Here is a 22,168-nt window from a genome sequence, read left to right as displayed (position 1 = left end):
CTGTCATGTAACTTACTGATAATCTGATGAAGTGTGGTCTAGATAGAGATGTGAGGTTGAGTGAAAATGGCTGAAATGCCAAGCTCAGAGCTGTGATCAGCAGCTTAAAGTTGAGCTGAAGGCTAGTCACTATTGGTGTACCTCAGGGGCTGATACTGAGGCCAATACTGGTTAACGTTTTCATTAATGACCTGTGTGAGAGGGCAGACTGCACTTGGCAAGCTTGATGTGATGCAAAATTGGGAGGAGTGGTTGATAAACAAGGTGGATGTGCTGCTACTTGGAGCATAAAGGTGGACAGGCAGAAAAAATGGGCCAACAGGTACCATATGAAGCTCAACAAAGAGAAGTGCAAAGCCCTGTCTGTAGGGAGGGGGTGGTGGGGATCCTGTGGGTCACAAATTGGCCATGAGCCAGTAACGCACCCATGCCGCAAAGGCAGCCAACGACATCTTGGATTGAATTTCAGGAAGGGCATAGTCAGTTGGAGGGAGGTGATGCTTCTCCTTTGCTCAACACTGGTGAGACTGCATCTGTGGTACTGTGTCCAGTTCTGGGCTCTACATTACAGAGAAACATGGACAGACTGGAGCAAGTCCAGCAAAGGGGCGCCAAGATGAAGAGGTTAGTGTGCCTGACATCCAAGGAGAGGCTGAGAGAGCTGTGATTGTTCAGCCTGGAGGAGAGAAGGCTACTGGGGAGATCTTGTCAACGTGTATGAATACCTTGTGACAGAGAGCAAAGATGACGGAGGCAGATGTGTATGTGGTGTCCAGTGATAGGACCAAGAAGTAATTGACACACTGAAACATGGGAAATTCCACTGAAACATAAGAATAAACTTTATTTTACTCTAGGAGAGGTTGAATACTGGAGCAGGTTACCTGGAGAGGTTGTGGAGTCTCTATCCCTGGAGACAGTCAGAACCTGACTGGCAGCAGCCCTAAGCAACCTGCTGTAGTTTGCTCTGCTCTGAGCAGGGGGTGGTTGTACTAAGTGATCTCCAAGGGGTCCTTTCCAATCTCAGCTACTTCAGATCCAATTCAGCTGTCGCATCACTTATAAGCCAGTATGGAATCCCACTGCAGATACCACAAACGTGGTTTTTTTTTTTTTTTTCTCTTCTTTTCTCCCTAGTGCAAGCATCTGCCTATGTAGATCAAAAGTAGATTTTTATGTTTAAAGTTGACATCCTTTATGAGAAAGGGAAGTGATTAAACAGCAGTGAATAAAGACTGTAGTAGAGTCTTGACTTTTCCTGAAATAACCGATACAGAAATATTGTGGTCTGTGCACAGAGGTAAAAAGGACTAAATCTAGCCATTTGAAGCAAGTGGGATTTGAGTGGCTATGTAGAAAGGTTACTAATGTCTTGTATTTGACTGAAATGCTGTTTAAGTCTAGCTAGGAGAATACCTTTGCAACTTAAATGACCTCCTAGAGATGGTAGAAAGTTGCTTATAACTAATGGCTTGTGTCAGAAAGCTCCCTGGATCTTAAAAATGCTGGTTGGAACTCTATTATGGCTAAAAATTATCTCCTCTGGAAGACTGGGGCAAAACTACTACAGATTCCTGTTCTCCTTCCATTCTGGCCTTTTATCTGATTAATGTTTTCTGAGAGCTTGAGCAATATTACTGTTTACATTTCTGTTGAATGGTTTCATAAAAAGTATTCACACAACTGCTTTATTTTCTTTGAAAACTTGGCAAACAGATTTGAATGGATACCTATTTCATATTCATCTTTGTTTACAGTAGACTGTTTATATGGTATAATGCTAAGCCTTATTTATCTTCCATTCTCTTGTCATCATCTCACTTGTTGCTTTTTAGTACGTGATAAACTTGTATGTTTGAGTACGTGCTGCCAAGGAGCTCCTGCTTGGTGCTATGAAACTTGACCCATTCAAGAGAACCTGAGTTCCTGCGTTGTTTCCAGCTTACGCAAAATACTTACAAGTAGATCTGTGTTCCTTTGACCAGAGGAGTCAGATGCTTTTGGGTTCTGGGGTCACAGTCTGAAGAGGAGGAAGAACCTGAAGGTTCAGAGAACCTTCTAGTGCGGCAACTCTGTGATAGATGTGGTTATAGAGAGCACTAATTCTGTACTTTATGGAGATGGTGACAAGCTTTATGGGGGAAGTGAAAATTACACAGGCCTATCTCGGTAAACCTAGACTGTCAGTTGCCCACGCTCTTTCTTGAGGGAAGGGATTTACTTCCAATAGACCGTAGAGGAAAGAGAGGTAGAGGTTGTAGTTCAGTCACTGTCAGAGCGGAGTTGTGGACAGCTTGTGATACTTGGAGGCAGTGTTGCCAAGCAACTAACTTTGCAGCTGTGATTTGGTAAAAGAGCAGTTCTGTTTCTGAAAGCTATGCCTGGCTCTAATTTTGTGTAAGAAAATGGGATTTTTTGATGAGGAGTAGGGAACTGTCCCTTTTGCATGGGTAAGAAAAGGAATGTGACATTCCAGATTTGGCTAACGATTGCCATGTTCTTGTGTACTATCTCCTTTTTAAGGAGGAGGGAATAAGAATCTGTAATGTAGTTATACTGAAGTGCTTGAATGGAAATAAAGCTTTATAGTACAGGACTCTAATTAGTAGGATTAAAGGTAGTAGTCCTATAGGAATTGCTTCAAAAGAAAATGGAAGTGATTCATTGTTTCACCTACAATGATTGAATGCAGCTGAACTTGCAGGTGTATTCAAAATGTGGCAGAGAGTAGTAACTGGGACTGAATGATCTTTTGAAATAAGCTTCTTGTAATGTGTGCTCAATTAATTTGGGTTTAAATTAGTCATTCATAACAATTACTAGAAGCACAGCGCACCAAAAAGTAGTGATGCTTCTAAGTATAGGGACTGGCTTTTCCCGTTAGGTTATGTACCTACGGGATATTTGTTCAGTTGCCTGTCACCTGTAGATGATGGCAAAAGCATCCCTTCAAATGTGGCAAATGCTGTACTTGATGTTCACCCTTTACCTTGGCAGTGGCAAAGTGCTTTGCATTTGAGCTCCCCTCCTAAGCAGCGGCTAAGTCAAAGAGAAATGCCAATAACACGTTGAGCGTAGGCTTTTCAGTCTTTGTTCTCATTGCCAAGTGATATCTAGGTGGGTTCGTTTTACAACTGTAAATGTACTGAAGTGTTGCATTGGTTCTAACTAGGATGGACTTAAGTTTAACTCCCCCCATAGCAGCCCTCGCAGTGCTGCACTTCGTATTTGTAGCTGGAAGGGTGTTGATGACACTGCTGTCTTGGCTGTTGTTGAGCAGTGCTAGTGCAGCATCAAGGGTGTCCCTCCAACCTCCCAAGTGGCTCCAAAGGGCACTTGGCTTGGGGTGGGCAAGAGGCTGAAAGAGGATGTAGCCAGGACAGCTGACCCCAACAGACTAAAGGGATATTCCATACCATAATGTTGTGCTCAGCAAAAAAAGTTAAGAGAAAGGAGGTGGAGGGAAGCATTCATCGTTAAGATGTTTGTCTTCCAGAGCAGCTTCCCAGAGGCTCCCAGCAGACGCCCTGTTTCCCGGGAAATGGACACTGCTGATTGGAAGTAGAGAATAAATCCTTGTTTTCTTTTGCTTCTGCACATGGCCTCTGCTTTTCTGTATTAAATTGCCTTTATCTTGACCCATGAGTTTCTTCATTTTATTTTCTCTGCCTTAGTGGATGTGTGGTGGCCAGCCAAGGTTAACCCACCAAAATGGCTGAGGGTCTCTTGTGTGTTCTCAGTAAAGGTAACTATCATTACCAATAAAGACTGTGTAGCTTTGGTTTGCTTTTCTGGGTGTTCTGCAGCCTGTAGCAAACAGCTTATGAAAGAAATGACGCTAAATGTCCCTTCACACTTATCTCGTTCACTGCAATTTCCATGGAGTTAAGGTGTTCATGGAGTTCATGTTCAAAAATCTTACTCCAAAAATACGTTTGCACAGCAAAAAGTTTCTGTCAAGTGTTTGATCTTAAATGAGACTTTTTTTCAAAATACAACAGATTTTGATAGAGAATCTTGCAAAGGTTTGGGAATATATTTGGAGAACTGATACTTCTCAAGCAACCTTAATTCTACTCTGAACACTTACTCACAAGTTTGCATTCCAGACAAAATGCAACCAAGTGCTTTGGTATTGTATTCAGCTTCTTGTCCTGGCTTTTGAAGAAAATGATATTGCGAGGAAAGCTACTTTACAGCCACAACTTCTTTTCTTACAACTACAGAAGGTAGCAATCACTTTGAAAAAATAAATTACACCAAAAAAAACCCACCACCCTTGCTTTCCATTTTTCTTGAAATGCAAAGCCAGTTGAAACAGCTGTTGAGAATGCTACTTAAATGTTTTTTCTTCCTTTCCCAGTCACATGTAGGTGATTAATGAAACCTGAGTGTTGATGTTTGTCTGGTATGCTGGAATGCTTAGCTGTGTTATTTAATTTAGTATCATCTCAGAGGAGACTGCTATAGTTTTACGAAGCAAGAAAATGCCTTTGGAAAAATGCAAAGCACGCTTCAGCCTTGTGTGGTGTGATGCATTCTCACTGGATATAAAGAAGCTATTTTTTTTTTTTTTAAACCATCAAGTGGTCAAATACTGGACCAAGTTTTCCTCAGAGAGGTGGTGGAACATACTTCAGAGGTGTTCAAGGCAACTGAATGAAGCCCTTGGCAGCCTGGTCTAATTAAATCTGATTGGAGCATTAAGTTAGCCTAAATGACCTCAGGATGTCCAGTCACACCTAAATTATTTTATAGCTTTTATTAAATGAGGAAATACAGTAGCTGTAACTTATAAAGAACAAGTTTTAAACACTTTGGAGAGCACACATACTTTGTTTTGTGGATCAGCCCAAACCCAGCTACAAGGATGGGTATTGAAGCACTCCAAGGTCAAGTTGTTTGCTGACACTTTGGGATCCCAGAGTACAATTTTTGGGGCGTAGTTAGCCTAGAATGCAAGTCCTGAGGATTTGTGGGAAGGATTTGTGTGCATTGCATTGGAGTTTAAAGTGGAGGGAAGGCTTGACTCTGTCCTCGTTAGCCTGTTCTTTCCTGTGATCTTTTGGTAATACCCTGCGGTCTGCAGAAGGTGCTGCTCTGAAGGTTGATAATGTTCTTACACTAAAACTCGGGGATCATCCAAGAATGGAGTTGCATTTGCACGGTAGGCTGTTGTGCCTGGGAACTGCAATGTATTTGTGCTTGGGGGCAGGCAGACAGGCTCTCTGACAGACCTCTTGCCCCTCTCTCTCCCCAGCCCGCTTGCTGCTGGGGCAGCCTGAGATGCAGGAAAGGCCTTGAAGCTGTGCAGGCACAGCTCGGCCACAGCTACGGCACTGCTGTGTTATCGACTCTTTTGCTCACAGATCCAAAACACCGTGCCGTATGGGCTGCTATGAAGAAAATAAACTCTGTCCCAGCACAAACCAGTATAGCAGAGAAGACTGGTACGAGAAACTAACTGGCCAGTCTTTGCAGATGTTTTCATTCTATTTCTAGAGTCCAGAGCCTGAAATACGGCACTGCTTCTTGTCTGCAGACTTGGATCTCTGGTTTCTCTCTGCCTCTTTTTCAAATGTAGGTCCGCGTGGGAGAGGTCGTGGAAGTGCATTTACCTGCTTTGTAATACAGAATGTTTGAGGGAGAGTATCTCTGGAGTCACTGAGAGCTGTGCAGAGGTTGTATAGTTTGGGGAACATTTACTTCAGAGTCTCTTCAGTTATGTTTGAGTAAAAATGATAAAGGGAAGTGATTAGTGCAATTACTGGATATTTTTTCTCAGATAGGAGCTAATCTTTTGTTCCAGTTCATGGCAAACAAGGCTATATCATAAACCCATCTTCCAAACAAATCATATTTCTGAGGCTTTTGTCATCATTCAAGGAAGAACTGCAATTACTGGCTGAAGACTTTTTTCAGCAGATGCTTATATAACCTTTATTCTGTGTCTGGCTATGCAGGGAGGCTCTTGCTACATCCCAACAGAGTAGCATAGATCTATGCTTTTTTTTCTTCTTATCAGTACTGCTTTTACTTGATGCTTGGCTATCAACTTACAAAAATATTTTGTAAGAACTCACTGTTCCCCAGTTTTCCTTTTATTTCTGCATATAAAAGGAATATAAATTGTATGCTTAAAACAGGAATCCTTTTAGCAGTTCCTTGCTGACGAGGGAAAAATTGCAGTCAAGACCAGCTCCAGAAGCTTCCTACCGGTACTGTAATACACTATGTAACCTTGTCTTTTTTAGAAAGTACCAAATGCTCTAACAGGCAGTGACAGCTTGTGCACCTTATTCTTGCAGCTTGAACTCTTGACACAAGCAGTCTTTCCCTTTACAAGTGAGCAGGCAGGATAGAATTAGAGCGCTACTCCTTAGCCAAATGTAAACTTGATTTCTGAAGCTGTAGCTTACTGAATGTGTCAGGGCTGTGCCAACTCTGTAATTTCTGATTCTTAGGGCAGTGACTTGACTTTCCAAAGGGTGTGCTGCAGCAGGCTGGCATCCCCCAGGCTGGCAGGAGTACTGTGGCAGTGTCCTGTGTGCTCTGTATATGCCGTCCATATACGTGTACATGTGCTCTAGGTAACAAAGTGTGAGCGTGGCAGGTGTGGTTGCCAGCTGAGGACCAGGAGCTGCTCTCTTGACAGGTCAGTAGTTGGTTATGATCCTGCTTGCCTGGGCAGTGTTAGGGTGGTGGGGGTAATCTGTGGTGCGAAATACTTCCAAGTCAGGAATACAAACTTTGGAAAAGTCTTTTAAAAGACTTTTCCAAAGGAAACACTGATTTAAATGGTTATTTGTATTAAAAATAAATGTTTTAAATAGAACACTTTCCTCATTAAATCCTCTCATTTCTAAGATTAATAGGAGGCCTTTGTGCCGTTTTGGGGAACAAATCCCCAAAAGCCATTTGTGATCTCCTTTTTCTCTTGCTGTTACTTTACATGAAGAATCATCAACTAATGTATGTATGTAACTTCACAGTGATCTAAATCTTATATTTAATAACTTAGCATTTGCATTATACCAAACATTAGATGATGATGATAAAATGATTAATTTGAAAAAAAAACCCTTACCTTCTTACAATCTTCTTCAGTCAAAAGTCAGACGTTTAGTAATTTGCTGTTTGTTAATAAGGCCAAATAATTTCAATCCTTTGTCACCTTACAAGACAGCTTGTGCCAACTGGCTATTAGACAAGAAAAAGGCCATTCATCTCAAAAATAAACTGCCGTTACCTGTGTATTTCCAATTGTTGTAACTAACCAGTCCTCTGATTTACAAACTCCATTTGTTCATATTCCTAACTTAGTTTCCTGTGTGAAGTTTTTGATGTTTGAAATGTTGTATGACTTGAATATAGTCCAGAATTCAAGTAGTTATCAAGCCAGGCACTTAATTTTGTGGCTTAAACATAGAACTGAAAGAACGTTCATGCCACTGTACTTCCTTTCTAGTTAAGGTTTTATACAGCTCTTGAAATAGGGGTGCTGTCTTTAATTTCTTTGAAACGTTTTAAACAATTGTTGGTCCTGTTGAAGCAGATGGATCAGTGAGCCGGAGGAATAATTGAAACTGGTTGATACATATTTGTGTCTCTCTTCTAGAGGCAGGAGAGGTTGTGCAGGGGGAAGAGTTTCATTCAGAGTACTTCTACACAGCCTCTTCAGAGTTATGAATAGGACTGAGCTTAATGGATTTGTTGATGACTCATGAAAAATGGTTATCTAGACAGAAAAGACAAACTTAGAGGGATTCTGTCCCTGAAACACTATACCACTTACCAGACACTGGCTAAAAATAGTCAAGTGATGCTTCTAAGTTTTGTCTTTCCACTGTCCTTGCAATATACCTTGACCCCCACAAATTGAAGTTGTTATGGAGCTGGGCTGTTTCATTGCTTGTATTGTCTGCCTTCAGTGCAATGTTATGCTGTTGAGTTCAATTTTATTTAAAACTATTAAAACAGCCCCTCTTGTTTGAACCTCCCTTCTGTTTTTTTTAATCCGACAAATCTGAAGTTCTCAAATTCTGGCCTTGACTATCTATCACAGGCTTACTAAGCCAGCTACAAGAGACTTCTGAAGATGTCTTCTAAGATCTTTTAAAGATGTGTTTAAGCTATGACCTTTTGTCTTTGTTTATATAGAACAGTATTTTGTTGCATACTTAGACTGTGATATCTGAAAAGCATGCAAAGACTGCGCTTGCATGGCTTTCCTAGTCGTAGGGTATAGTGGTAAAGCAAGGAAGCCTTTTCTGCTGTAGAGGAAAAGAAATCAAGCTTAATGTGGGGAAGTAGATGTGACACAAGAACGTGCTTCAGGCTGTTTGTTCTGCTTAATCAGAAACTAATTCAGTGGATCAAGTGATGGGTAAACAGTCCCATATCAGTAGTCTCTGAAGGTTCAAAGACCTTGAATAACATTTTATTTGAGAATAAAGATTCTTGTACCTTGGTTCTTGCAGTTACCTTTGCTTGAAGATCTTTATGTAAGATCTTTTATTCTTTCTAAAATTTGTTCTTTAATTCACAATGTCTGATGCAGAGGACATGATTAGCATTGCAATTAAGCTTTTTGTGTTGTGGGGTTTGTGTGTGTTTTCTTGGATTTTTTTCCTCTTTTTTTTTTTCTTTTTTTTTCCTTTGTGTCTGCTGAGAGACTGTAGATCAAAAATGGTTGGAGATGGTGGATGTGATTCTACCTTTTGGGGGGAGAAATAAGCAGCCTCCAGTGAGGTTAGTAAGAGGGGTCTTTGAAGAAGCAGGATTAGACTGAAAATGGATTCTAATAACTGTATTGGTTTCGAGCCTTGACTTAACCGCTGTCTCTAGTATGCTATGTTTCAAGGAGGGAATCTCGGAGGAGTAACTATAGTTTCGCCTTGTTCTTTATTCTTCCCTGAGGAGCTGCTGGAGGAGGGACAGTTTTGTGTTACTTAGCTCTTCTTGTGTTGAATTACACAGAATACAACCGCTGCTTTCTGGGTTTCTTTCTTTTCTCTGTATCTGATATGTGAGTGCTTTCTTCTGTTCATGATCTTTATCTGTATCCCATCTTGAAGAAATTACAGATGTTCCTGCAAAATATTTGTTGATAACCTGGTTGAAATATGGAGTAGCAGAACATTTGTGTAATATGAACTGGGGGAGTAACACATAGAGAGTGAGCACTGCATGGGGCATGCTTGCGCTGATGCAGCCATTGAGACTTACTGGTCTTTGGCCAGAAAGTGATAGTTTTTAGGAAGTGGCTAGCAACCAGTCAGGGCGAGTCAGAAAAGATGTGTGGGCTTTCTTGCAGTTAATGCCCTGTTCCACAAGATGGAGCCAGTTATTTGAAAAAAAAGTCTCTCAACCAGCAGCAGAATTTGGAGACACAGAGGAAAAAGCAAGTGACTTCACTGTGGCCACTTCTATGGTCAAAAGACAGGTGAGCTGCAGCTGAGGGCAAGGACGAATTGTAGTCTGCCATAAGTATTTGAAGATGTTGACCCAAGATAAGTTTGCTGCAGACTGTATTGAAATGCAAAGCAGTAGTGCTCTGTTATATGTAATACTTGGTTTCCTTCCTTGTAGAATTGCTAATTGGCAACTGCAAAAATGTAGAGTGGAAACTAACTTTGGTTTTATGTGCATCTCGTACAAACCTTATTTAAACTTAAGCTTGACAAGCTTTCTTCATTGATAACTTTGTCTCAAATTTTGTAGTCTCCTGGGTAACTGGGTTTATGCGCGTAGCATAAAGGGTTCAGAGTAGTTTGCCGAGATGTAAACCAGTCACCCATCCCTTTGACAGCAAATATAAAATTGAAGGGCTGTGTACTTGTTTGTTTTGCCCTAGTTCTGACCTCTGTTTGCTCTCTGTAAATTGAGATGTTTAGTAAGTGTGGGCAGCACTTGTGTTGCAGCAAAAGAAGTATTTCAGTATTAACCTTGCAGTTACATTAAGCTGAACGCATGGTAGTGGACTGATGGAGGGAAGGAAACTCTCAATTATTGCAGTAAGGGAGGCAACCATCATCATTCTCCTATTTTGTAGTCATACGTGCAGTAATCTTATACTTGCTCCATTGTGGGCATCTCCCAGTTATGTCATATCCCAGTACTTTTGTTTCCTTTTGCTTCTTTATTTTGTTCTGGTCTCTGCTGCCTTTTTTTTGTTTTTAACTTATTTGTGTGACAGTTGGTCCTACTCCTGCCCAATCTTGTCTGTTAGCATATAACCTTTCTCACTGATTTCTTACTGCAGGTAGAAGCAGAGGATGGAGAGTTGATTGAGGTGTTTAAAGCAGTTACAGGATTTTTATACAAACTAATCACAGCACTGAAGCAGTGTTTCACACTGTATTGACTGCTTGTATTGATATACAGTTAGTATACAAGGCTTCCACGTTTTTTGTAATACAGATGGAGTGCTTTTCCCTCAGCATTTTAAATGAGCAGTATCATGTAAACCTTGTTCTGGACCCAATACAGTACTATGCATCTGCTGATGCAAAATAAATACCGAGCAGTTTGGAATAAAACTTAAACCTTGGACTTCTAAAAACTAATGTGCTTTGTCTTGTGTTTCCTTTGGAAATGCACTATACCAGCATTATCATTCCTGTCATCATTCTTGCCCGAAGATCTGTATCAGCTGTACCTACAAAAAGTTGGTTGTATCAGCTATAATTACATTAGTGGGGTGTGTCAGCAATCTGTGAATGTTTATTGCAGCTTCTTCAGTCAGCTTTCTAATGTCACGGAGTGGAAGAACACATGGTCCTAATTGAATGAGTTACAGGGGTGGATATATATATATATGGGAAGAAAGGGATATATGGGAGTATATGCACACACATCAAGCATGTGCAAGGTACTAGTCTGGTTTAAATAATATGGAGGAGAAATATCCCATAAAAAATAATATCTTGAAGGGACAGTGTGGGGGGAAATTTTTGAAATGTGTTGGGACAAAAGCTTTTGCCTCGCTGGAGAATATGTAAAAATGATGCTTTTTTCACAAAATTCACACTTTGAATTTGCATTTTAGAATAAAAGAATGTTATGTCAAGATGGATAACCTTTGCAGCAGTGTAAAAATTGGTTTGAAATAAACTTATGTGAAGATTTGTTTCTAAAATTATGTAAATTACTTTCAAGCTCTTTATTGCTTAATTTTTAAACAACTGAAGTAATTCTTTGAGATGTTCTCAGTTTTTTAGTAGCTGTAGATATTTCTGCAAGTAGGGAGGATGTTGGTTCTGTACAGTAACTATACTGGCATGGAAGTCTACTGTAACTGGAAAAAACTCTCCAGATTGGTTTTTAAATTCACAAGTTATCTAGCAATTCTAAAAACTTAAAGACATGTCAGAAGACACAACATTTCCTGCTTACATATTTTTTTCATTCTTAGTCTAGATGGTCTCAAGTAAAGGACTCCATAAATACTCTAAACACATAGATGCACAGGAACAGCAGTATTTGCTAATGGAATTCTAGTTTCTATTCAAAACTTCATGTACAATTCCTAACACAAACTAATGTAGTAGCAGGCATGGTGGGTTGATCCTGGCGAGTAGGTGAACACCCCCCCTATGTCTTGCGCGGTTCCTTCTCCTGTGGAGTGGGGAGAAAGTAGGAGAGTGGAAAGACTTGTAGCTTGAGATTGTGACAGTTTAATAAGGAGAGCAAAAGCTGTGCACGTGAGTGAGGCAAAAAGAGAATTTCATTCGCTGCTTCCCATCAGCAGGCACATGTCCAGCTACATCCTGGAGAGCAGGGTCTCGGCATGCGTAACAGTTGTTTGGGAAGGCAGACACCATAACCACAAATGCCCCCGCTTCTTCCTCCTCCTTTCCCCCAGCTTTTGTTCCTGAGCACGATGTCCCTTTGGTCAGTTGGGGTCCACTGTGCCTGACTTGGTCCCCTCCCAGCCCCTTCTCCACCCCCTGCCTACTGTGTGGGGGTAGAAGGAAGGCTTTGACTCTCTGCAGACACTGTCCAGCCGTAGCTAAACCACTGGTGTTACCAGCACTGTTTTAGTCACAAATTCAAAGCATAACTCCATACGTGCTGCTATGAAGCAAGTTAATGCCATCCCAGCCAGGCCCAGTGCAGCAGGAAACGTCCCCTGGTATTCTCCATTTAACATGTACTAGCCAAGGCTCCAGATTAATTTGTGTGAAGCCATTTGACGGCTCAGATCCATCTTTCTACTTAGCTCTTACAAGAAGTTTGCACTTGTGCTGGGTTTAAATTCAAATCAAAATGTAGTCATTGCTTTTTATGAAGGTTACCAAATTAAAGTTGCCAGTAAGATTAAATATGCGCAATGTACCTCGTGGATTTTTATTCAGGGTTAGTTATTGTGTAAAGGTTACTTCAATTGTTAATGTCAGGCCATCCTAAGGAATGTTGTCACATGTTCACAAGAGCGACCTAATGCATTCAAAAATCATGTCTTGACAATTCCTCTGGAAAATAGCACGCACACCTTCACAGCTGACCTTACCTAACTACCTATTAAGAACTGAAAAGGAAATTTAACCAGTAGAAAAATATAGAAAAGAAATAAAATATTTAGATTGAAGAAAATAAATTAGATTCTCATCTTGGAAGCAGCAGTCTGGTTTAGGATTGCTGATTCGTTTTCCCCTTGTTTCAGCCAGGTAGCGTTTCAGGGACTTCACAGAATCCCAGCATAACCATTGGTCATTTTCAGAACAGTACCAAGTCCTACAGCTTTTTTCCTTAAATTGACTTCAGAAAAGGATGAAAGAGGCTGAAAATGTTTTTAAGCAGTTAAAAATACCTTAAAGTACTGAAGACATTGTTTGAAGTATATTTTTATGTCAGTGGTGCGTTGATAAGTGGTGCAGCAAGCTGGTGAAGTGCAGCTCGGCTCTTCTTGTAAAATCTTTTAGTAAAAAGTTTGTATTAAAATGGCTTTCAAAAGAATAAAATTACAATTGTGTTAAAACTTACGTCAAATAGTATTTCATGTTAATGTTGTCTGATTGGAGTTGGTATAATGCAGTTCTTGATAGGTAAGATAGCATTGCTGCTGACATACAAAGGTGTTTTAAATAGCATGAAATAGTAGTCATCAAGATTCTTAATGTCCAGTCTTCATTTCTGAAGCCAAATGTCTCTCTTCTTAATTAGCTAGCAAGATACATACAGTAGATAAAGTAGGTTACTTTTGTAAATTTTGTTGAAAAAACCCAAATCTTTAAGGTATCTTTAAGGATTCAGTGAGAAGAAACCTGTGAGTATTTCCGTTAAGTGCAAAATACTTCCTATGTACAGAAATAAGGATTCTGACTTTATACAGAATTGAGATAACTGTAAATTGTTTATTGAATCAGTCCAAATAACTGTTAAACATTTCTGACACAGGAAGGTTTACGGACTTCAAGCTTTAGTTGACTGGTTAAGTCAAGCACAGCTGGTTTGATGCCCACAGAGAAAACATTATTTTGTAACTTCTTTTGACTACTGCTTAACTGTGGCTATGATTAATCTGTATTAATTAAAAACATTAGTCATTTGAAATGTTCAATATTGCATATTGTCATTAGTCTGAAATACATTCAGAGATTACATATGAACATTTTTGTCTGGACTCAGGTTTGTCTGTTATTCTGTTGCTTAATTTGTTACTTTATTGCTTAAATATATTTGATTTCCCTAAGTTACTTCAGGAATAAGTACAAACTAATGAAATCTGAGCATCTGGGAAAATACAAGACTGCTCTTTTCCAGGAGAAAACAAGCTAATTGACAAGTTGTGTTATGGTCTTGTTAATAAAAAATTAAGTTAAAATGTTAAACTAAGATATTAATGATCTGATCTGTCTTTTCATTTATTAAGAGAGACTTTAGTCACGTCAAGCCCTCATTCTGGTCTTTTCTCATTAACATAGAACTTGCTTGTCTGCGATATCATAGCTAAGGAAGAACCTGAAAAATAGGAAACTCATGTGATGTCTGGCTATATAAAAACTGTTGCAGTAAAAAGTTTATAGTGACTGTAAACACCGTATAGGATAACGTGAACAGCACATAGATGCAACAGATAAACACCTTCTGTCCCTATAATGCGATCAAAACCGACCTTCCTCTTTGGAAGGCACATCCCTGGGTTATACCTTGGAGGAAAAAACCTGGAGAAGCTGTTGGACACTTCTTGCTTTGCCTTACCTTTTTGTTTATAAACCACTACGGGTACATGAAGCAATTGCATAAGCTGTGTTGCCCATCTACAGTGAAGTGGCTAAGAAGGTTTTTTTATGAAGTTTCTTCTGGTATACTGCTTTAGCTGAAACTTGCTATGTTCAGGCAAATGGCCTGCAAAGCTCTACCCTGGAGTACTAAAAGTAAAGTCGTATAAATTTTAAGTGGGATCTTCCTGTAATAATAATATAGGTCTACACAGACTGTAAGGACAGGGTATTTTGTGTTTGTAGTGTTTTATAAGGGAAAATAAAAAGGCAGATTAACAGGTTGTTAGTTGTTGAACTACTTAAGACACACATTGTAAAAAGCTTGACTGGTTTGATCTTACCTGACAAGTAGTAGTTTTAACGTAGAAGTGCCCTGTGGGAAATTATGTGTTAGTTTCAATGAGTAACTGTTAGATCTCTCAACGCCTGAAATCCGATTCTATGATTTCACTTAATTTTGAAAACTGCCAGTCATCTTAATCATTTTGGTTTTAAAGGTCGACTAATGGATGTAGGTCACTTGACTTTTTGAGATCTTGAATGTGAGAAATTAAAAGCAAGGTGGCTACCTTAAATATAGCCAATATTTCCACTAGTAAGAGGAAGGCTTCTTGCAACAAATTTGGGGACCTGTGAATGTATCTTGGGATTTTTGAATACCAGCTCAAAAGAATGGAGTCTTAACTGAAAGGATTTCTCCCAGCTTGCTTGTTTTGGCCTTTTGCTGAACAGTGCTGCATGCTATCAGGGATTTTTTTTTAATTTTTATATTTTTATGTTCTGCCCCCTGCAGATGAGTGGGCTGTGGGTGAGTGGGCAAGAAATTGGGAGGAGACAGCTGGGACTGTTGCTGACTCTGACCATTCCCCACCGTATGATTATGCTCAGCAATAAATGCTCAAGGAAAGGAAGAAGAAAGGACATTCTTGGTTATGGCGGTGTCTTCCAAAGCAAGTCTTGTGTGTGCTGAGGCCCGGCTTTCTAGGAAGTGGCTGGATACCTGCCTGCCAATGGGAAGTAGTGAAGAAATATATTTTTTTTTTTTTTGCTTGTGTGCAGTTATTGCTTCACTTAGTAAAACTGTTCTTATCTCAGTCTGCACGTCATCTCACTTTCCTTCTGTTTTCTCTCTGTCCTGCAGGAGAGTGAGTGAGCAGCTCTGTGGGTGCTTGACTGTGGTCAACCCAACACAGTTCTAAGCTAAAGATCAGGAGAAGAAGGCATAAAATTCTTTTCTAGGCCACAGGAATGTGTACGATTTATTAATATTGAAATGCAAACTGCTACAGTTGCATAAGTGGTCTAGGTCTGCATCTTATCATACAAAAGTGGAAATTAATTGCTTGAAATGTTTTCCAACTCTTCAGTGTGCCTTCTTGCTTGTGATGATCAATGACTTAATCTTTGAGCTCTTTAGAGCTCCGAATCAGATGGGCTTTAAAGCAGTGCCTTAAACATTGGTGGTGTATAGGGCTGAAATAATATAAATGTTTGAGACTGTTCAGTAACTTCAAGTCAGACATGCCAAGTGTCACTGGGAGTTCAGGCCAGCATATTCTAGGTCTCTCTGAACATGCCAACACAGCTGAGAAACAATGGAAAGGTTCATAAATCGACCTGATTCTGTGAGCAAATTCAGTGGGCTGTGAATGGCAACTGATACTGTAGCGTAGGAATCGAGGGTACTGAATGGGTTCAGTTTTCCACTGTTCTTAGTCGTGAACATTTTCATGAGCTAGTTTTGCAGATCTGTGTATTATTCCCTAAGAGCTTGCATGCTACTGTTGTAAAGTCTGTGCTGTATGAGGTACTAAAGGATTTGTTGCATTAATATAAGATTGCCCTGCATTTAATTCCAAGTTCAGATACGTGTCTTGGGATGCTTTTAATTGGAGAAAAGGGGGCAACTTCTACTGATTTCTGCTGATGCTTGCATCTTATGCGTAGCCACAAGGATTATTCAAGATGTAAGCAAAACTTTGTTGTTACTAGTAAGCCAAGTTTGTAAAGTTTGTTTGGGGTTCTTTTTTCTCATGTGCAGGGGAGGGCTGTGTACAACACCGTATGACTTCCTAGCTTAATCTGGCTAACTCGAATGTTATGTGGCATCACTTAGAAGTAGAAAGCTGTAGATAAAATTACTAACAATGGAGATTGTTAGAAGTAATAGATACCCCAGAGTAACAGTTGTGAGCCTTTATCCATACTTGTTTGTTCCTGTTGTCAGTATAGAACTATGCTAAAGAAATTCTTCACAGTATATGGAATTTTGAAAATAATTGATTTCCGTATTCCCTTTAGGTCCAAGATGGGCCTCTTGGAACACCGGTGTTTTTATTTGCATCAGATGTGCTGGAATACATCGAAATCTTGGGGTCCATATATCAAGGGTCAAGTCTGTCAACTTGGACCAATGGACACCAGAACAAATACAGGTAAAATACCTTAAATTATGTTTCTAATTTGAAAGGAATGCCAGGAGTCCTTCTGAAAGGATTTGAATGTATCATGATGCCCCAACTTAAATGTTTTACAATTAAAGTAGTTTTAATGTGTTATATTTCTACTGTAATGAGTTTAAATTCTGAAAACTCACTTCAGAAATTGGTTTGGCTATCTTTTCTGTATCATTTTAGCTATATTGTACCTTACATGGGGACTCTGAAAGCTGCTGCTTTGTTATGTCTGTAGCAAATGTGTTGTAAGCCTTTTCCTTTTTAGTAGGGGGATAGTAAGGTAAGGTTCACACATTTGTCTCATTGTTGATTACATTCTTTTGGTGTACCAAGCCCTCACTATTCGAAGTCTGCTCCAGTCTGAAGCCTCTTTATGCTGCCAGACACATTTTCTTACCTTTGTTCCTTTTGGTCTGAACAGCCATCCTAAAAGATGAAAGCTTATCTTTCGCTGGATGGGTTAGTTTATGCAGTAAACAGTGTCTGTGTTGTTAGCTTTTGTCCAACAAGTCTTGGCAGCAGCCCTCCTGTGCCATGGGAGCATCTCCTGAGACATATGACAGCAGGGAGGTCTCCAAGTTAAAAACTTGATGTCATTTAAGCATACCAGTAGCATTCTGACTGTTTCAGGTTTTAAAATATTAATGGACATGAACTAACAGTTTTCTACCGCTTTTCCTTAGTGCATGCAGGAAATGGGAAATACTAAAGCAAGACTACTCTATGAAGCTAATCTACCAGAGAACTTCCGAAGACCTCAAACAGATCAGTATCCTTTTTGGTTTAGCTTTCACATTGAAATGATGTTTAATGCGATTTAGATGGTATGACTGTTCCAAGGAACTGCTGCGTTTGGCAACTCACCTTATTTATTTCATTGATATTGTTGTACAAGATATGACAGTGGAAGTTGGGAACCGTTCAGAAAAGGTTTAAATTACTTCAGTTATAGCAAATCTACTTCATAATGAGATTTGGCAAGCCCCATTTATTTTTGCTTTCAGAAGAGGTGACTTCATAAATTTCCTGTATGTAGGAAGTTAGAGTGATACTAGGAAGCTCTTGAATATTCTGTCTGTATCTTAAGTAACTGCCAGCTGAAGTTAGAAACATTCGAACAGGAAATAATGAGCTGAATGGTGAAGTAAAATGAGCCGTTGGATCCTACTCAAGTGAAGTATGGATTCCTTTCTCTAGATTAGGTACTCTGTAATTTTTTTGAGTTGGAGTGTGTACGTTCTTTGAAGTGTGTGAGCACAGATGAGTAGCATGAGAATATCTAAATAAACCAAACCTCCCTAATGGCCACCACTTGTGTTGATGTATGGTTATTACCATATACCTGGAAGGGAAGGTTGGAAGAAAAATTGTCACCAACAAATAACTTTCCTTAATACCTTATTTGAATGTACTGAATCATTAGGATAATGTATAATGGCATTAATTTAGATTTGTATTGGCTCCTCATACAGTGAAGTTACTCCACAGGTAGGATTTGCTTCACCTGATCTTACTGGAAGTCTTTAACTATAATGAGATCCTAAACAACTACTGTTAAGTGAGCTGAATCTTTCCTTACCTCTCTTAGCTTGAAGATGATACAAGCTATGGAGGCTGCTAAACAGACTTAGTTGTAACTGGATCTGAATTTTCTTCTTCTATGTCAGAAAGTGATATTGGTCCTTCTGTTTATTAGATAGTATGCTTGATATGCTCTGCGCAGAAGTTGGTTTTTTTTAAGGGTTAGCCTCCTCATTACAAAATGCACTTGAGCAAAAAAGATATGTTTTTTCATATTGCAGTAGCTTTTAAGATAAACATACTATTTTCTTATGCATATGTAACTGTAGTATTCCAGCTGTAATATTCTAGAACTTTTTCAGCCATAAGACTGAAATACTTTGACTAAAACTTATTAAAAAATAGGTCTTGAAGATGTATATTTTGTTCTTCCTGCAGCTAACTTGAATTCACTGGTGTTATTGCAGGAGAAGCAATAAAGCTTTACTATAAGCTTTTCTTGCCAGATCAGACCAAACTCTGCATTTTTAGACTTTCAAAATAATCACTTTGATACTGTGTATTTTGAAATAATTATATAGCCTTTCAAACAGTTGTCGGTTTCTAAGTGTTTCTAAGTCTGTTTCTAAGGTCTTGGTCAACTGCATATATTTAATTTCATGTGTTTATTAAAAAACACAGTGCTAGGAGAGAGGATGCCAACCTTTTCTATTTTATTTCTCAATTTTATGTTTTATTCTCAATTTCCTCGTAACTCTGTCAGCTACTTACCTACATGGCATTCATGACAAGCTGCTGTTGTGGGCTTTTTTTGCCTTTCCTCTTTGCCCTTTGTCTCACTACAAAATCAGCACTGTCTCTTCAGTATTCTGGTTACGAATATTTTAAATACTCTGAATATTCTTTTGGATTAACTATGAAAACTCTTTGCATGTAATGATCACTTTTGTGTTTGTTCTTCTGTGTTAGTGTTTAACTTCCTGTAGTACTACAATATAATTATTTCTATTTTTTAGGTAGTAGAATGGAGACACAAGAGAAACGTGTATTTGAGATCTTCCCAAAATCTCCGGCTAAAGGTGTCTCCCCCCCCCCCCCCCCCCCACCCCTCCTCTTCTGCTGCTTAATCACAAGACTGACCTTTCTGGGCATTTTTTTATTCTTCCCTTGTACTTGCCAGGGATGCTCTGGCATAGAAGCTAACTTTGAGGATCATCTTGATGTGTTTTTGAATGGCAGCTTTAGCTTCCTGTTTGAAAGTGGTTTTTTTCTACTTTTATTTCCACAAGAGTAGAGTGAATTGTAGAACTGTATTTTGTCTCTTCATTTTACTCTCTTAAAACAGTTTTGGCATCTGTTGAGGTTGCTTTAATTATTTTTTTTTTGTTGTTGTTACCAAGAGCACAGTAGGTTATTGATCTAAAGAAACTTAAATGTGGTCCGGAAAATCATGCATATTGAAGTGGTGTAACTTGAATAAAGTGGGTATTTTTCAAAATACACAACTCAATATCCCAGTGTAATAGCATCCTGAAAAATTAAACCCTATGAAATTTACGTACTTATGATTCGGTGATTAATAATTTTCAAATTAAAACTTTCAAGTTGTCTGAAATGTCAAGTGTGCATTCTGGGAATCTGCTAAAAATAGGGAAATATTTATGCAAAAGAACTAAAATACCAAACACCAAAATCTTGAGCAACCAAAACTTAGAACACTTGGCAAAATAAATATGCCATCTGAAAATGTTAATTTTGGCAAATAACTAAGACTTTATTTGAAGAAGTGATAGTTTTTTCTAAGGTATTTTATAGAAATCAAGTTTAAAATATTTTCTGTTTAATTCTAAATTACTTCTAATTTAATGTAGTTATCCAATTACAGCCCAATAGCATGGAAAAAGATTCAATTCCCTTTTTCTATCTCTTCCTCCCACTATGGTTATATAATGCAGTAATTTCTACTGTGAATTTGAAAATAAACTTTCTGAGGGAATCCTGTCTTGGCTAAATCTGAAAAGTTATGGGAGTTGAGTATTATTACACAATTGCATGTTTGGGAAGAGGCAGCAAAGAATGTTACGGTTTTTGCAGCTTTTATGGTTCAGTGTGTTTAGGTGACACTTGCATACAGTTTGAATCTAAATGTCATTGTTGATGCTATAACTTGATGCACAGAATGAAGGAACTGGGTGCTGTGAGCTCAGTGTTAATCTTAAGCAATGTTATGTGGAGCTAAAGTGTCTTTCTATTGATCGAAGGAAAATTGCTGTGGCAGTTTGAGGCAATGAATCCGAGCTTCCACAGTTGCAGTTTCGATTTTTGAATGGATAATCAGATCACCAAACAAATTCATTGAAATTTATTCTAGAGATACCAGAGAATCAGCTTTACTAAAGTTAAAAGTAATCACACTGCTTTTGGATGAGACAATAATTGAGGAAAGCAACTATTTATCCTCCTTGTGTTTGAGCTAGGAAGTTGTCAGTTCTGATCTTCTACATCAATATCCTTGCTGCTATTTCCACCTTTGCTTCAGTGTATTTCTAGCACTAGTGTTTTGGTTTTCTTTCCCTTCCATGGAGGTATTTGTTATAGTAGGAGGTTCTCATGGAGGACTTACCTCTGAGAACTGTTTACGATCAGCTTTTGATGCATGATATAATTTGTGCAAATCGGAGAACAGGTACATGCATTTCACCTTTTACCTGAAAAGAAAATACTGTTTTCCCAAGTTCTGATGGTAAACAATACCATTAATTATTTACCATATATGAGTACCTTTATTCAAGTATTTGCAGTAATGCAGCCCCGTAGCTTATAAATATCAAGCAAAAACGTCCTAACTGTGGAACGCTGCGTTACTTCTAGTATATCTTTCTCGTATTGTTTCATTAAGAGATTAAACTGATTCATTCTCTGTAGTAAAACAACGCTCTTTTTGACACTGCAATAGCAATTATCCTGTGTAAAGCAGTTTGTTCTGTTTTAGAACTACAAAATGAGATGGAGCAAGAATCTGGTGCAATTTTTTAATTTGAATAACCCGTCAGGTTTTTTTCAGTTAATGCTGCTATTTATCTGAATGCATATTTTCCTTAAATGGGCTACTTCCAGAGCTGTGGAATTTTTCATCAGGGATAAGTATGAAAAGAAGAAGTATTATGATAAAAATGCAGCTAATGCCTTCAATGTAAGTAGAGTTTCACCAAGAATTGTCACTTTTCTTTTTTGAAAGCTACATAAGAGAAATGTAGAAAACATTATGTGTGTTAAAGTGTCTTTCACAGTCAAAAACTTTGATGCAGAGCTAAATGTTTTCTCTCTCGTGAAAGCTATTCCTAGGTTTTATAAGTTCAACATACATTGTCTATTACATTTATAATGCGAAGTGTTATGATCCAACAAATAGCTTGCTTCCAACTCTTTGTATTGTGTTTTTAACTCTTTATATTGTGTTTTTCGGTGATGGGTAGTTCCTCAACTATATTTTGAGTCCTTTCTGAGTATCTTTTCCCATGTTACAGGGATAAGATAGGATTACTGTTTCTGGTGACTTTGTCTTCCCTCGTTCTCTGTAATTACCTTGATGAGAAATCCTATGGTGGTTTGGGCCCCTCTTCTAAGGGTCTTTTATTGGTCTGCTGAATTCCAGACTTCCTTGCAGTGAGGTGCACTGTAATAGCAAACATGGGCAATATGACAAACCAGCTGTTGAATCATGTAGCTGTGTTCAGTACATTAAGTTGGTGAGTGCTTTTTTAGCAAAGCAGTTTAGAAAATGTCAGCCTTTGCTGAAGTTCACAGCCTTGTTTGGTTTTTTTGGCTATTTCTGGGACATACAATCTAGTTTATATATTTTTATTTACATAGTTTTATTTGTGCTTTAACTTTGACAGGGAAAGGAGTGCAAGTGTGGGTATAAAGAGTGGGAGTTTATGCTGCCTTTCCCATCTGAGAAAA

The 22,168-nt window shown here is 38.8% G+C and overlaps 1 protein-coding gene across 2 annotated transcripts in view; it reads left to right on the top strand.

Annotated features, from left to right (window-relative positions):
* The window catches only part of SMAP1 (small ArfGAP 1), a 96,060-nt gene that overhangs the window by 9,954 nt on the left and 63,938 nt on the right, over positions 1 to 22,168 (top strand). For both annotated transcript variants that reach the window (XM_040597958.1, XM_040597957.1), the window contains exons 2-4: positions 16,530 to 16,663; positions 17,368 to 17,453; positions 21,323 to 21,398. In XM_040597958.1, coding sequence (XP_040453892.1) covers positions 16,530 to 16,663; positions 17,368 to 17,453; positions 21,323 to 21,398 — 296 coding nt within the window. The remainder of the gene's footprint in view (positions 1 to 16,529; positions 16,664 to 17,367; positions 17,454 to 21,322; positions 21,399 to 22,168) is intronic.

This window comes from Falco naumanni, chromosome 6 (assembly GCF_017639655.2).
Source record: "Falco naumanni isolate bFalNau1 chromosome 6, bFalNau1.pat, whole genome shotgun sequence".
Lineage (NCBI taxonomy): Eukaryota > Metazoa > Chordata > Aves > Falconiformes > Falconidae > Falco > Falco naumanni.
Note: the sequence above shows the minus strand (reverse complement) of the source record. Positions and strands in the feature narration are given on the sequence as shown.